This window comes from Aquila chrysaetos, chromosome 2 (genome assembly GCF_900496995.4).
Source record: "Aquila chrysaetos chrysaetos chromosome 2, bAquChr1.4, whole genome shotgun sequence".
Lineage (NCBI taxonomy): Eukaryota > Metazoa > Chordata > Aves > Accipitriformes > Accipitridae > Aquila > Aquila chrysaetos.
In genome coordinates, this window is record NC_044005.1 from 78,417,352 (window position 1) to 78,430,244 (window position 12,893).

Consider the following 12,893-nt stretch of genomic DNA (forward strand, 5'->3'; position numbering starts at 1 on the left):
ATTCAAGGGTGTTTTCCTAAACTCTAGTCTCTTTCTTCCTTTATACACTGTTTCTCTCCACTAATACAGCTGCATAATCTACTCTGAAGTCTCTACAGACAAAAAATGAACTAGTAGTATTGGTTTGCAAGTGGAGAAGCAATGGAATTAACAGGAGCTGAAGAATTATTGTACAGGCCATTTCTAGCTTTTGAATGAGAATTTTGCACATCTGCCACTTTGAAGCTCACTTGAGCAGGGTTTCTTTTTTAATATTAAGTTGTGTAATTGAGACAAGTGAAGCACACAGAGAGTACAGTTGTATGAATAAGAAAAGAACTGAAAATGCATCCTGCTTGTTTTCCAAAATTACAAACAGGTTTCAGATGTTATTTCTACAGACAAGGCAGGAATAGAAACACAGGTGCTTAAAAGTAAATAGCTCCAAACTGTGAAATTACTGGGTTTATAACGTATTTTTCTCCCTTAACTTCTATAGTTCATTTGCATTTCTGTAAAGATGAGACTGCTGAAAAGGTCTACCCAATCTCACAGTCCATGCAGTAAAATGTGTAAGAAGTAAATTGCACTGGTTGCATCTCAAGAACAGGCCATTTTGGAGAACACAGCACTGCAAGTGACTCAGTGTGATCTCTTTATCCATCTATTTCAGATCTGTGCCTGCCCATTAAAATAAAATACTGTTTTTCTGATTACTATAATGTAAAAAATCGTGAAACTCAGTGCAGATGTGCAATATTGTATAACTATTCCAAAGACCAAATAGGAAGAATGATGAAGGCATGATGTCTGCCACAAAAGAATACATTAAATAAATTACATTTTGATATGGATTTTAAAAACTTAAATGCACAGGAACAAGCAATATGACCGACCTTTGCCAGCCATTTCCATCCTACCACGTAAGCATTTCCAATATTGACAATTTTCACTTATCATTGCTTTAATTTTCTATTTATTGTAATTAATTGGTAACATTCATTCACTTTCAAAATACTGGTAGAGGAATGACAGTATTTCCTGAGGCAGAGGAAATTAGATTTCCAAGGCAAACTGCTGGCTACTTAAGATAACTAGTTTGGTGGCACTGACACACACACTGAATAACAAGAGACCAAAAGTGTATGGAATTAAATGAAGAAATTCAAGTAGCCTGTGCCTCACATGCAACACAAACAAAAATGAAACCCTATTTTAATTTAAGACTTTAAGGAGTGACACGAAACTAATCTTCCAAGCAAGAATAGTTGTGAAGATAAAAGATATGAAGTTCAGCCCCTTGCAAAGATAAATGATGAACTGAATGATGAGCTTCAAGGGCTATAGCAATCGTGAAATAAATCTATGCTGGTTGCAAACAATAACACTGGATGTGTTGGTAGAAAACAGCAGGTTTAAGAGGATGAATAATCGTGATTGCAGTTTACTAACCTGTGATTTAGCAGACCTAAAGTTTCTTTGCCACGTCTGCTACAGACAGCTTCTTGGACAAGATGGCACTTGGCCACATCAGGTAGTCCTCATGTTTCCTACCTTTAAAAACCAGTACTGATAGCACTTCCCTTTCGCCAAACACCACTGGGCAGAAGTCGTACTCGGAGTCACCCCAAAGCATGCTGTTATACCGGTGGAAGTCAGTAGCACAACACTAGCTTGGCACTCTTTATTTTAAAAACAATTTGATGTCCCACTAAAATGGGAACTATCAAGAAGTGGAATTCCTCCAGTCATAACAGTTCCAGTAGAGACAGAGAAAATTGGGACAGAAAAGATAAAATTAACCCTTAATGGAGAAACCAGTAAAACTCTTTTGTCTGTCCTCTAGCCCACCTATGTAAATAGAAATACTGGGCTGTTGATTCATGTAAAAGTAAAAATAAAAAAAAAACAACAACAAAAAAAACCCCCAACCCCAAAACCTCCCACAACTGACCATAATACGTAAAACAGTGCCAGACATCACACAGCTATTTTCTAAGCAGGACAAACAGAAAAATAAATGATCTCCTCTTAACAGAACTCCACAAAAACCAGTCAGGTAGCAGTTCTACAACCCCAGAGAAGAAAAGCATTTTGCCTAAGTGAAGACGGCAGAACTGGGCCAACAGCATATAAATACTAAGCTCAGACACCTTCCATATATTTTCTTTTAAGTTCTGGAACCCCCCCCCCCCCAAAACAGTGTGGGAACTAGAAAGCCAATGCATTATACATATGCAAAACAAGCTATGGTCTGCCAGTAACCCCTTCTGCACCGCTAAGTCTTACAGATACTTTTGATAGAAACTATGGCAGAAAAAAAGCTATCAGTTCAGTTCTGCAGTCAGATCAAAATGCTGTACTTACAACCTCACAGCATCCTACTATCACAGTATTCTTCTTGTTTCACAAAATCGGCCTTTCAATTTCAGTGAAGAGCCATGCTGAGCAGGATAACAGCACGTGAAAGAGAAAGTACCGCTTTCAGAAGACTTTAGAAGAAAATACAAGCAAGAAAATGTATGAAATACATTTGAAGGGTACAGAGATTTTGATTTCACAATCGTAATTTTCAGAATGCTTCCGAGAGTGAAATGAATACTGTATTTAACAGAAGCTTTAAACTGCTCTCCAGGCTCTTTAAAAGGGGGGAAGGGACCAAAAAGCACTAGAGGGAGCTGCTGTTCTACTTAAACCTGTTTGGATTCCTTGTTTTCAGCATAAATTGTTACCCGCTGGAGTGAGACAAGTGTGAGCACACATCTCAGCTCTCCAGTATTGAAATAACAGAACAGTATTCACAACCAAGATCAGACAGCAAGGATGCAAGCCATGAATTCTGAACCAGAAGGGAATAACAGAACACTTTAAAAGTCTATAATATTTAATAAACTTTAAAAAATACTCAAAGGAGGATAATCATCTGCGTAGGCTTACAGAAGTATTTTTTATAACCCATCAATAAAAATCGTCATTGACTCCTTGCTTTTTTTGGGCATAGGATTTGCTCCAAAGGGAAAAAATGACATAAAAAAAAAGGATAAGGGAAAAATGACACAAAAGAAAGGATACCTGGAAGAAGTTGCATAGAGAGTCCCACTTTAACTGAGTGGTTTCATCACCAGTTGCCAATCAATCTACGTTTCTGACACCGATATAGCTTTTTAACCAAAGATGTAAAAATGATGTTAAGGGGCTAGAAACTCACTACAAGCATCAATTTTACTGAAAAAAAATCCCCAGAAATTAGGTTGGGGGGGGGGGGGGGGGGGAAGATGAGGTATTGAGAGAGGGTTAGAAAAGTCTTAAATGCTGCCATGTGACAAGCAGGTAAAAAATTATTATTTTAATTAATCAAAACTCACATCACTTAGTAGTATCCAATTTAAAGCCCTTTTGACAGTTCAGAATGCAGTCTCATAATCCCTCCCCGCACACACTTCTTTTAGGGCGGGCTGCCCTTTATACCAAATCCCCTGAGTATTGTATCCTGTTCACCAATTTCTTCCTCCAGGAGGCAGGATTTTCCTTCTCACAGGCTTTTTTGTCATTACCAAACACCTGGCTGTTCTAATACCTAAATTAAGTACTTAATGTCATGGCATAAACCAATAAATAAATCAGGCAAATTTATTAATTTCAAACACGCAGTGTGTACTGTAGCTACCCTAACGATTAATGACCGAATCTCCTTTTTCTCAAAGACAAATTTCGTATTCTTCCAAAACATCAACCAAACACCAAACTTACTTTTGCTGGAGAGTCTAATTTTGATATGTTCAGTCCATCTGTTAAGCATTTTGTACCCTGTGTATGCCAAACTTACGACAAGAACCACCCTGCAGGTGTGATAGTTCTGCTGCGCTTCGGAAAGGCCAAAGTAAAAGCTGACAATAGATCCATGTGCATGAGGAAGCTGCCGCTACTCACTATTAGAAGACAAGGGGTAACTGGAAGCACAATATAGCAAAATTTAACATGGTTTGAGCCTTGAAAAAGAGAGAAGGAACAATGGATCCTGTTAAAGTCTTTTTGCTATGTACAAGCTGTAGCATTTTAAACATGGGGATGCTGCCAATGCACATTAGCAGGCATTACTGCTTTTAGAATATGATTTTTCTACATGTTATATTCTCACTCTCGGAAAAGGAACACAAGATGCTGGTGTAGCTGTATCCAAAGTAAGGACTGCATCAAGATAGTTATATGGGAAACAAATACTTTTAACCAATATTGAGGCCATGACTGCTTGAGGAATGCTTTTCTGATATGTAGTGCTAGGCTACAGTACCCATAAAGAGCTCCTTGTACGGATGTTGCCATGCTGACAAAGTTGAGCTTTCCCTTTGCTGTAAGAGAATCTGAAATAGGTCTCAGTAATAAAGGTGCAATTTAGTTTCCACTCAAGATTTCTGGTATGTCTGTCACACATCTTCACAAGCCTGACCTGCCAGCAAATCTATGATGGCAGAGATCTGTAATGGAGAAAGAGCTTTTCACTGGTTCACAAAAAGCTAAGTAGATTAGCTCTAACATTGACCTCTGCCACGGTTTGATTTTTTTTTTCTCTTTTAAAGGTCATTTTTGGCATTTGTGTTAAGAAAGATTATGCATCACTCCTTTCCTCTGTTTGGACTCCCGCAGTCTGCAGTACCATTTCAGCATTAGGAAGCCCAAACTGTAGAAAAGACTCAAATAAGCAAGGCTTCAATATGAGTACATGCAGGGGAGAGGGGGGAGAGGGAGGGATTTTTAACTATTTAGTTTTATGCAGGATAAACGAACTCCATCATCAACTCCTCTTTCTGAACACATTTTGCAAGGAAAAAGGGGAAAAATATTTATAAAATTTTAGTCATTTTATTTCATGCAGCAGTGCATTATTCTCTTCTCTACAAATATGACGAGTTTTCCCTTGCAGTGACACTGAAGCATACAAATCAAATGTTCTGACGCATAAACTACTGGCCTTTACCTATTTCAGGTAAGCAGAAAAAGGAATTATGAAATCCTTGTTTGATATTAAGAATGTAAAGCAGTAGAAATTTACTTAACCCACAAACAAATCGCTGTTTTGTACGCGTGCACAACAGCATTTTTATGAGACAATACATAGGGAATTTTACAAATATGACCGAGTCTTCCTCTACCAAAGGAAGGCTGCGCTCATTCTAGACTAATATATCCGTGCCCGACTTCAAATTTGAAATCACGTATCAATTAAAAAAAATAAATAATTAAAATCCCAAACCCCTTAGATCTGAGCCAAACGCTTTGGTTTTTCATATTACAAATCCTTTCATAGAGTCATGTATTTCTTAATCTTTTTAATTCTTCAGTAAACTCATTTGAACTACAGCTGAGTGCTCATTCCAGTGCTGGGTATAATCCTCCCCACCATTCAGACAGTTGGCTCATGCTTCACACAGCCCTTCATCTTTCAAATTACCCCTCTGAGACAGAAATTATCCCATCTTCTACAGAGCATTACGCATTTTGCAAAGTGAATGAATGCACAGTATTCACATTTAGCATACATGGCCAGTCTTTCTTTGAAACGCCAGACAATTTCTGCTTCCTCTGCTGAAGTGTGCATCTTGGTCTGTCCCTCCTGGGCAGTCCCTCGTATTTGTGGACCCAGTCCTTTTCTCTTTGCTGCATCAAAAGGCTAGCAACAGTAGCTGTTTGATATGGCAGAGTACACACAGATCAACTGTTTTCAACTCTAATTATGATCAAGTAACCTCCTATAAAAATGCAAACAAAGTTCCAGGGTAGAGTGAAAATTTCCCACTCCCCTCGTTAGTTACTCACAGGAGGTCCTGGTGGCCCCGGCTTTCCTGGGAGGCCTGGTTTGCCTCGTCTTCCCTGGAAACAAATAAGAACAACGGACATTTATAAATGGTACGGCTAGTGACTGATTTGGAATAAGAATTTTGTTTAAGAAAAGATTTATTGCCTTGTTTATTTGAAAAAAATTTAAAAACTATCCGAAATGAATACTCTGTATCAGTCACTGCAACACTATCTAATTTGAGTACTTTTAGGATTGTTTTTAATAATTATGACAAACTGTATTTGCATCACTGTAACATTTACTGTCACATTTTAAAGCTTTGTCTCAAATGTGAGTGCACATTGATAGGGCTATAAACAGAGCATCTTGATGAGGTGTAAAGAAATTATATTTTATCTGAATATACCAGAGCTTGGAATGTTAAATGTGCTGCAGTAGTCACCCTGACTTGCACAGTAAGTACATATGTGCAATATTACCCAACTAACAAACACCCATACCCTTCTTCTCCAGGATGTGATAACAAGCAGGAAAGTCAGAGATTTGTTTGCAAAAACAATTCACCTTCCTTGTGCAATTACTACCATCTGTGTATATAATGCACATGAAAAATCATTTGCATTAAAACTTAAGGTCCATAAAAGTCTACTTAAGTTAATGGGAGACTTTCCATGCAGATTCTAAAAAACATGCACATGTAACTATTACAATTTTTTACTACAGAGCTCGGTTGAATGACTGCTGCATTCGCATATGCTTTTTTTTTTTTTTTTTAAGAGGATCAACATAAAAATGGAAGTAATTTACAGTAATTTACATCTTCATCGCTGAGCTGAAATCTGATGCACATTTTTTAGAAATAACAGCTGAGAACAACAAATATCTAGGTGCAATGACCAAAAAAAAAAAAGTATTCTATCCATTAAGACTAAATTTTTCCTTTGCACATGGCAAACATAAATTAACAAAAAGCATTAGGGGGATGTCCTGGTGAAAACTTGGCTTAAGAAGTTAAAAAATGAAAATGCTTGCTGACAGCTCACAATTAACACATAGGGGTATTTCTGTAAGCTATGGTCCCTACTTCTAAGCCTGCTTCTGTGTTTCATTAAATGACAATCTCACACAAACCGCAGAAGTAATCTAAGGAACAGAAAGCGAAATCTCAGCTTCTCTCTTCACAGGTGGGAGCCGTGATCTGCAGGAAACCCCTCTCACGCTCTGCCTTTCATTAATCTTGCTCTATGCTGAGGGGAAACAAGACGATGACAGTGAGGGTGGAAAGCCCCTCGTCCTCACACCCTGCAGCTCACCAGGGTAACCTAGACGCCAGGGCTCTCCCGAGAAGCAGGAGGTAGGCAGGGATTTGGAGCCCTTCACGCTGAAGAAAGAACCGAACGAGGGCTGTGGGGACGTTTCATTCACCGGGCTGTGCCACATAACACGTTCACTGCCGCCACGGGTTTATGAAGGTCCTCAGTCAGTCCGTGTGTTTTAAGGGCAGCGTGAAAAAAAAAAACCCACCTCAGCATATTTGGAGTGCCAAATTCCTGGGTCTTAACTAGCTGAGACATGTGTTATGTGCTGAGCTGTTTAATCCCGCCAGTACTCGCACATGCAGGGCTGTAACTGGGGCAGCTCAGGGTAAATTTTCAGAACCAAAATACAGTACTAGGTGCCTCCCTTGGGCTGAAGGCTCTGCCACCCCTTACCACTCACCCCCAGCACGTCCTCTCCACGCAGCCCTGTGACGAGCCAGAGCTGGGAACTCATCCGGGCTAAGGATGGCCCACAAAAAAGCAGAGCTGTTTTGGACTTTGACCAGTTCATTGACGTAGTTCACTGGGCAACCCAGTAGCTTGCCCAGCCTGACAGAAGGCACGGTACTGGGAAAAGCACACGTGCACAAGAAAAGGGGGCTGTTGTTAGCTAGAACTAGACTTTTGGACTGAGCTCTATTTCAGAAATACAGATGGAAACTAGTATTTCCTCACTTTTTTGAAAAACAGTAAACTTTCCTTAGAAAGTATGAAAACCAGATTGAGAGATAATGACATAAGTAATAAACAAAGATAAATGGCTTCATGCTTTTTAAATAGTCCCTCTGAGTTATAATGATCTACACTGTTGACTTCTTGAAGCACCTTCCTTTTCCTGTTTGGACTTATTTAAAGTATCCTGAGGATGACACTGAAAATCTCAGCAGTCTAAACAGAGTATCAAGGAAGTGTCAGGGGGAAGAAGGCAGGGCTTTGACTGGCAGACACAACTGTGAATGAGGTGTTAATTACACAGGAAAACATGGAATATGTTGGGAAGGAAATTTTATCTCTATTTACAAGATGAGCTAAAATGTGATTTATGACATACTGCAAAGTCAAAACTTGACAAACTTTCTGAAAAACCATGTATAAAAAAAATAAAAATTGGGGGTAGTTATTTTTCACTGTCATTTATTAATTACTGGAATACTTACCCAGTGAAACACAGAAGAAACACTCGCCCTACCTTTTACCCAATCATTATATTATTAGTCGTTATACTATGTGCCATGTGCACAAAACCCCCTGTAGAACAATCACACAGATCAGCATGAAGCATCAGCTTTTTCTAGAAGAACAAAAGTACTTTTATTTTTCCTGCAAGCACCCTTCTAGACTGTCTGATATTGTAATTTTAACACAGAAATACATAAAAGGCCACTACCTTTCAGCAGTGCCTTTCAGATACAGAGATTTAAGCGTTAGGGATACACACAGCTTCACCTACTTGCCAGCACTCCCGCTTCTCTATGACTTCCCAGCATCAGTATGGAAAAAATTAAAATATATACTACAGTAAGAGTGTAAGTAGAGAAAAGTAGTTTATGTTTTTGTTTAGGATAATTAAAACAATTAGAAGAATGTTTTTGATAAGCCCATTATGGCCTTGCCTTCAGCAGACCATGAGCCAGACCATGACTAAATATTTACAGTTTGATTCTGAGTCTTCCTTCTGGCAAGAAAGAAGAAGTGAAAAACATCTCGGTGTCCTCTCTGGTTCACAGAGTGGGCTTAGCGGGAAGCCACAGTTCCCACCGCCTGCTCGGAAGCGGGTCTCGGCAGCCCCACGAGAGCTCTACTCGCTGCTGCACCGCTGATGCTGCACCGCATGGGGCAGGCAGCCGGCACAGGCGGCCCGTTACCTTTGGTTGGTTGAGTTCACTGAGCAAATACTGAGGTTACAAGACCACTCAAAATATAAATATATGTTCTAGGCATCACATGCTTCCTTTAACTAAATAAAACATGCAATACCACCTACACTAACTTAAAAAGATAAGTGGTGTCAACAAGTTGTCTAATGCTACTTAGAATAATATCTAAAGAAAAGAAAACCAAAACAGTTGCTGGTTATTTCCTTTGTGCCGCACACATTTTTGTTGGCAATCAATGTGATAAGAAGTTGTCTAAATGTTACTGATATTGTATCCTCTCCCCTTGACTCATAAAATGCCTGCCCTCAACTAATTTGGACAGTCAGCTACTTTCCTCTTTTCCATAGGACAAACTTCAGCTACGATACACACGCAAATCAGTCAAATAACAACTGCTTGGTTAGGGGCAAAGAAGACAAAATATTAAAAATAAAATAAATGAGAAACTATATGCTTCAGCAAATCCCAGCTGAGTGCCTAGCTGAAGTACGCGGTCAACTGCACTCTTTATTCCTCTCTTCCTTCGCCCCTTCTGTTAATCGAAATGACTTGACAAGCTTTGCCTTACATTAGACGGAGAGCTGGTCAGGAGAGAGGCTCTGGGCATCCTTCCATAAGCCTGTGCTCTGATTCTGACTGCTGCCCCTGGGCACCGCTGCAGGTCCAACACACAATGCAAGAATTCAAAGTCTGTATTGTAATCCCCCGCTGCATCATGTTGCATCCATCTATTCGTGTATCTCTAACTATAGAAGAGTAAGATCGCTAATCCTAGTGTCTAAAAATAAGCTGCGGATTATTTTAGGATAAAATCGAGCAGAGTTATGTAGGAATGCTGACATGATTTATGGAATTAATAATTTAAAGAACCCACTCTTGAGTATGAAGGGAAAAATTCTTAGAATAAGCCTGTGTGAATTTTCAAGGGAAACTGCTAATTAGCGGTTCCTGAAACACATCATCACATTGCAAAACAGGAACTAGTTCTAGAGGAAGTAGGAAGCTGGGCTTTAAAGTCTTAACTACCACAGTTATTATGCAAGATTAATGGGCCTTATGTAACTCGCTTACCAAGCTAAACTAAGATTCTCTCGAATAATCCTCAAAACCAGACTGACAAAGGGACAGATACACCACCCGAAGCAGGAGGCAGGCGGAAAGCCACGACCCCCGTCTCGGATCGCCCACCCCGCCAGCCCCTTGGGCACCTAAACGCAGCCGCGCGACTGGAGCGCTGGGCAGTTAAAAGACTGTTTCTCCAGACGCCCAAAGTTGCCACCAAGCAGCCACGTAAGTCCCAGTGCCTATACCAATTCAGAGTACAGAAAAGAGGCTTTCGGTCATCTCAGTCCTCTCAGATGATATGCCTGGTCCACATAAACTTCCCAGTTTTCCCCCTCTGTCTGTAGTCACAACCCGGTGCTCCTGGCAGTTCACCTGGAGCTTGCGGAGCTCCAACCACCTCTAACCCCAGGGAAACCCAGCCCAGCCCAAAGCTGGTGACAGTCCTCTGCTCCATGTTTTACCAGGGAAAGCTTGCCAGACTGCCATTTTAGGGCAACGAAGGCAGACGTCACATGGTGGTATCAGTAAGAAAGTCGGTTCAAGAGCTAATTGGAAACAAAAGATTAGAATGAATCACAAAAATCAGAGCAATCACCCATCCAACCCAGTTACTCAACAGTGCGCATCTACCGATTGCTTGTGGGACAGGAGAAGGTTCTCCGGGATCCCAGTCAACTATTTGACAGATCACAAAGTGAAAATTACAAATCTACAACAAAGGCACAGCCTGAATACAGAGTCATTATTTTCCATCATGCATTTAGCCAAAAATGGTAATTTTTAAAGAGGGCTTTGACATTTAACTACATGACTGCACAACTGCTGTTAGTAAGAGTTTTGTCATTAACTTTGGTAGTGTCAGAATTGCACATGGGTTTTTTTTAATCCTTAGAAATCTTATAGTTTGGATATTCTCTTTCCTAAATTGGAAATCTATGTCGCAGTCAATGAAACCTTTTTAACTTCAGTAATACAGCGTTAGGACTTGAATGTACAATTCCTTCTTCAATCCTATTAACCTTGGCCTTGAGGATGTGTTATGGTAACCAGTGTATTACAAATTAACCTCTGTATTAAATGTTAAACCTGAATAAACTCACAGGAAATAAGGCCAGAAGGCAAGAAATTAAGCTGTTTGCAGAAAACAAGTGAAAGTCTGTCCCTCATATCCCACTAAAGCCTTTCACAGAAACATGCCTCACAGAAGAATAGAGCACACAGACCTTAATCCCCTGTTTTGGAAGAAAAGTCGTTAGGGGGCTCCTCGCTAATGCAGAAGCATTCCTGCAGTCAACCTTGGCTTTCCAGTTTTAGGAATGATTTTCAATAAACTCTAGTTTCTTCATTTTGATATTAATAAAATGCTAAAAGGGACCGCCTAGCCAGACTATATAATATTATTCAAATGCATGTAACGTCAAAAAAAGTCCTTAAACAGGCATAGCAGTGCCAAGAAGTGAAACGCCACAACCTATTTTGCCAACAAATCCCTACACAAAATCCATCATAATTTTTCAAGTGTATTCACAAAAGTGCATTTTAAATTCAAAATCACTTGTAGAAATATTTTTCAACTGCATTTATATAATTTTATAATGAACACCTTAATTTTTAATTATGAGAAAAAATTTCCTATTCTCTCATGTTGCTATACCTTTTGCCAAGAGACATTGAGAGAAATATTGATAATAGAGTATTTGGAGGGGAGCCTGAAAATTCTAAATGTGATCTTAAAAGTGAAATAATTTCTGCTATTCCATTAGAAGTTAGATTTTAATTTCTTCAATGGAAAATAACATAGAGATTAAAAAAAAAATTCCAGAACTATCTTCTAACTGACCAATCTGTCTTCAGCATTCTAAATTACAACCTTTTTCATCCCATTTTTAAATACCAAAGTGGGAAAAATATAATTTTTTTTTTTTTTTTAAGCTGTACCCTACCTTACTTGTTATTTACTTTGCTTTTAAGGTAGAGACATTCTGGTAGAAAAACTGAAAATTATCTCCCTCTTTTACATTAATAATTTTTAGACTGCTAAATACCTAAGTGAAGGAACGTACAGCACTCCAACTTAAAGATAAAATCAGGCTGGAGCTTTACATACTTAAAAACAACTCACATCAAAGTCAAGAAAGACTGAGAAGATTAAAAGAGATTCCAGAACTCCAGAGCTGTAGCTGTGAAAAATACTGTTTGCACTGTGCCAGGAGCCTGACCTACTATGCAGTAATTATCATTGCTCTGTAAAGCTTGTTTTACAATTGGTTGAGTATAACATTTACTCACTGAACTAGAAAACAAATTATGTCAAAGAAATATTTAAGTTCTATAAACCAGATAAATGCAATCCGAATTTAAATTAATTTTGATGTCGCTCTAAATAATTATGTTAAGAAAAACTAACAGCTCCCCGCCCATTTATTTACTTGTTTTCCACTGTGCCATAATAATTTTATTCATGCTTGATTAGAAAAACTTGTAATGTCACAGAGTAAACTGATTATTAACATAAGGAAAGTATTGCAATTTCACAAGGTCCCTCCAAACACATAATTTTAGTGAAAGCAATGCTGAAACACTAGCTACGACAACCCAAAGGACTCAGTTTTATGAGGTGTTTAATTTATTACTAAGAAAATGCTAAAATAACTTCCTCTTAAGTGAAGTATTTGGTATTATAAACACAACAACTGGAAATAAGGAAGTTGTTTCAAAAATATTTACTTCAAGACACCTGCAACTTCCCAATGAATACAGAGTCAAGACTAAGGCTGTGGTATCCTAGAACGATTTGTAAATGTTTGGACTGAATTCATCATTGGAACTAGGGAAACCACCACGGTGGAGAAGCAG

At 38.9% G+C, this 12,893-nt stretch overlaps 1 protein-coding gene across 8 annotated transcripts in view; it reads right to left on the bottom strand.

The window, feature by feature from the left end:
- Positions 1–12,893, bottom strand: part of COL19A1 (collagen type XIX alpha 1 chain) — a 220,211-nt gene that overhangs the window by 57,313 nt on the left and 150,005 nt on the right. For all 8 annotated transcript variants that reach the window (XM_030007470.2, XM_041127248.1, XM_030007468.2 and 5 more), the window contains one exon: positions 5,794–5,847. In XM_030007470.2, coding sequence (XP_029863330.1) covers positions 5,794–5,847 — 54 coding nt within the window. The remainder of the gene's footprint in view (positions 1–5,793; positions 5,848–12,893) is intronic.